This window comes from Eurypyga helias, unplaced genomic scaffold (assembly GCF_000690775.1).
Source record: "Eurypyga helias isolate BGI_N326 unplaced genomic scaffold, ASM69077v1 scaffold9813, whole genome shotgun sequence".
Lineage (NCBI taxonomy): Eukaryota > Metazoa > Chordata > Aves > Eurypygiformes > Eurypygidae > Eurypyga > Eurypyga helias.
Window position 1 is genome coordinate 13,720 of NW_010239254.1, and position 3,384 is coordinate 17,103.

Here is a 3,384-nt window from a genome sequence, read left to right on the forward strand (position 1 = left end):
CTTCTGCTCTTGAGAGAACCTTTACAGTTCACTTTGTACAGCTGCATGCTGTTGAGTTTGAGATTGGTCCCAGGGGTCCAGTAGCCTCTATTAGTATCTAATGAAGTGTCTCGTGCTGATTTAGTGTGTGGTGATATGAAAATTGTGTAGTAGCAGGGGGCATCTGTGAAGTGATTGCTGCACTGCAGGGCTGGATCATGTCCTCTGATGCTTTTCAAGTGATTTCAGTTTTCTCTGTCCATAAATCATAGAATCCCAGAATGGTTTGGGTGGGAAGGAACCTTAAAGACCATCCAGTTCCAACCCCCTGCCATGGGCAGGGACACCTTCCACTAGACCAGGTTGCTCCAAGCCTCATCCAGCCTGGCCTTGAACACTCCCAGGGATGGGGCATCCACAGCTTCGCTGGGCAACCTGTCCCAGTGCCTCCCCCCCCTCTCGGTGAAGAATTTCTTCCCAATATCCAATCTAAACCTCCCTGTTTTCAATTTGTACCAGTTATCCCTTGTCCTGTCACTACAGGCCCTTGTAAAAAGTCCTCTCCCAGCACCCTTGTAGCCCCCCCAGGCACTGGAAGGTGCTATAAGGTCTCCCCGGAGCCTTCTCTTCTCCAGGCTGAACACCCCAACTCTCCCAGCCTGTCCCCATGGCAGAGGGGCTCCAGCCCTCTGATCATCTTTGTGGCCTCCTCTGGACTCGCTCCAAGTGGTCAAAATAAATAATTTTTTTCATTAAACCTTGCATTTTTCCATAAATGAAATGCCCTTTTTGGACACCTTGTCCGTTGGTTCTGACAGAAGGATGATAAACACAGACTAGACCTCTGATGAGGACGTTTTGGAGAATGATGGGGCTTTGAGTGTTGGGGTGGATGACTGCAGAACGAGGAAGTAACGCAAGGCTGCCCGGCTGCTCTTTCCCAGAGCTCTTACGGACTGGTGGCAATAACATTATCCAGGGGACCTCAACCTTGAGTGTTGCTGCTTAAGGTGGTGAACAGCGGTGAAGCTGGAGGGGTAACACAGCTTCGCATTGTGCGAACGGGCAGACGAACACCACGATCGGCAACGAAGCTGTCATGTTAAACTGGGAATGTGCCTGAACTGTGTGTGAGCTGCGGTCGATCTTATCTTGTAGGGTGCCGGTGTGGAAATATATCCGGGCAGCACGTGCGCCCTGTTAGACAACGGCATACACCACTGCAAGGAGGGAATACTTATCAAGGTCAGTTCGAGGCAGAATGCACTTGTTTTTCAGAAGGTCGTAGCTGCTGGGATTAATGCCAATAGCTTGTGTTTTGGTTGGCTTATCACCTCGCTGCCTTACAGGACAGCTCTTGCAGGTCATGTATGGTGATAGTGGTACTTGTTTGCCTTGGGTTGGTCCACCCAAGCAGTACACTGGTTTTATTTCTTATCTGCCAAAAGAAAATGCCTTTTGCAATGCCACTTGCATAGGCAAATAATAAAATTCTCACCAATACACAGAACTGATTCTACCTAAAACTGGAGAGTTTTGCATCCCTTTTGCTGGACATAACACGTTGGATTTCCATTCCTTTGCTGTAGAACTTTTTAGATGAACATTATGATGTCCCCAAGATAACCATGGTCAACAACGTGATCCATAATAATGAAGGATACGGTGTGGTCCTGGTTAGACCCGCAATGCCCTCTGATGTAAAGGATGCTTCAGCAGAGAGAACAAAAGGTATTTTTCTCCTCTAGAACAAACTCCTAAAACTGGTCAGTCTAGCGTACCCAGGTTTTTGGATTGCATACATTATAGTCTCTTTTAAACAATCTAAACATTATTAGAAAAATTTTAGCTGAAATCTCCCTAACTCTCAGAATCCTGGCATTTCCTAAAGGATGCACTGGCTGTGGAGAAATGCTCCGAAGGTCTGCACTTCGTGGTGCATGTGCACTTCCACCGTGAAGTCCTGACGTACCTGAGCTGTGCTCCCTACTAAGCAGAGCTCCTTGGGTCACATGCAGACACGCGCGAGACCTGCGAGAAAGCGGGTGCGGGTTCTCTTACAGCTCCTCTGGTCCATGACTGTTCTCCGCTCCTCTCTGTGCGTTAGAGCTGAGATGTGCTGCCAGCGCAGAACTTGGCACTTTTTATTTACTGCAGAGAACAACTGTTTCTCATAGTGTGTCTTACTCAAGAAGAACTATCACTGCGATGCGTAGACCCACTGTAACTTTCTCTAATGTCGCTATCACTTGGCAACTTGAAGCCATCTCGAGGAGAAACCTTCTCCTCAAGCATCTTGCACTGTATTTGGAATATCTGCCTGTCACTAAGTAGCTGTCCAGAAAGTGAGTAGGGTGAGGTGAGAATGTTAAGGCTGAAGACACTTTAATTCCCAGAGCTTTAAATGATTTGGCTGTTTTGCATGACCGTCGGTGACATTCTTACTGTTTCCTGACTCAGGGAGTACCCAGCCAGGTGATGGGACAGCCTGTGCAGAGGGCTTCAGGCAAGAACAGCCACCCAAATGCCTGACTGATGAGCTGGAGCTTTGCGAGCAAGCCGCGATTTCGGAACAAACTGAAAGCAATTACAAAATCGCGAACGAACTTGGGGCCGCGTCTGCGAAGAAGAGCCAGGTGCACAAGACAAGGCTGAGTGAACTGGGAATCACAGAAGCGGATGACAACCTAATGTCCCAGGAAATGTTTGTTTCTATTGTGGGCAATCAGTTCAAATGGAACGGGAAAGGGAGTTTTGGTACCTTTCTCTTCTGACTGTCCTGGCTCCTGACGGCATTGCAGTGAGAGAGTTGCACAAGATATCCTTTCCTCTGCTGCTTTCCAAGGAGTTCACCTCTTCCATTAGCCTTCCATGATGTTACAAAGTGTGACCAGTATTTATTAGTAATATATATACTGCATGTGGAGACTTTGCTTCCTTGCTGCACATCTGGGTAACGTGGCAGAAAACAGCTCTAGCGTGGAGACTGCGTGTGTTGTGCTGGTTTACCTGCTGCCGCTTTGCTAGTGCTGATGAGTTTGTGTGTTTATTTAACTTTGCGCTGTGAAAATAATCTTCCAAGAAAGAAAATACAGGTAGGGCTCTTCCTGGAAGGGATGTGCAGCAGTTGGTGGCACCTCTTCCTCCTATGAGGAATGGGAATGCTTAATTTTTTTACAGTGAGCAGAAGCTAGCAAACGGCTCGTCCATAGCGATGTCATGGTTGGTTGCTGTGTCTCGTGCTTCAGGGCCTTCCTAGGAACTTTGCACCTGGAAGGGCAGCATCAGGCAGTGTTCTGTGCCTTGCTGTGCCTGGCTGCTTACTTGCAGCAGCTGCCAGTGTCCCTGTTCCTTAGGGAGGACAGATAAAGAGGAGTCAGAACAGCTGTCTGCTGGCAGTGTTCA

At 48.1% G+C, this 3,384-nt stretch overlaps 1 protein-coding gene across 1 annotated transcript in view; it reads left to right on the plus strand.

Moving 5' to 3' along the window:
* SHCBP1 (SHC SH2-domain binding protein 1) overlaps nt 1-2,753 on the plus strand; it is a gene marked incomplete at its 5' end in the record, with an annotated part of 15,320 nt that extends 12,567 nt beyond the window's left edge. The window contains 3 exons of the mRNA XM_010148077.1: nt 1,138-1,224; nt 1,569-1,710; nt 2,440-2,753. Of these exons, the coding sequence (XP_010146379.1) occupies nt 1,138-1,224; nt 1,569-1,710; nt 2,440-2,753 (543 nt within the window). The remainder of the gene's footprint in view (nt 1-1,137; nt 1,225-1,568; nt 1,711-2,439) is intronic.
* Nucleotides 2,754-3,384: the final 631 nt, after the last annotated feature.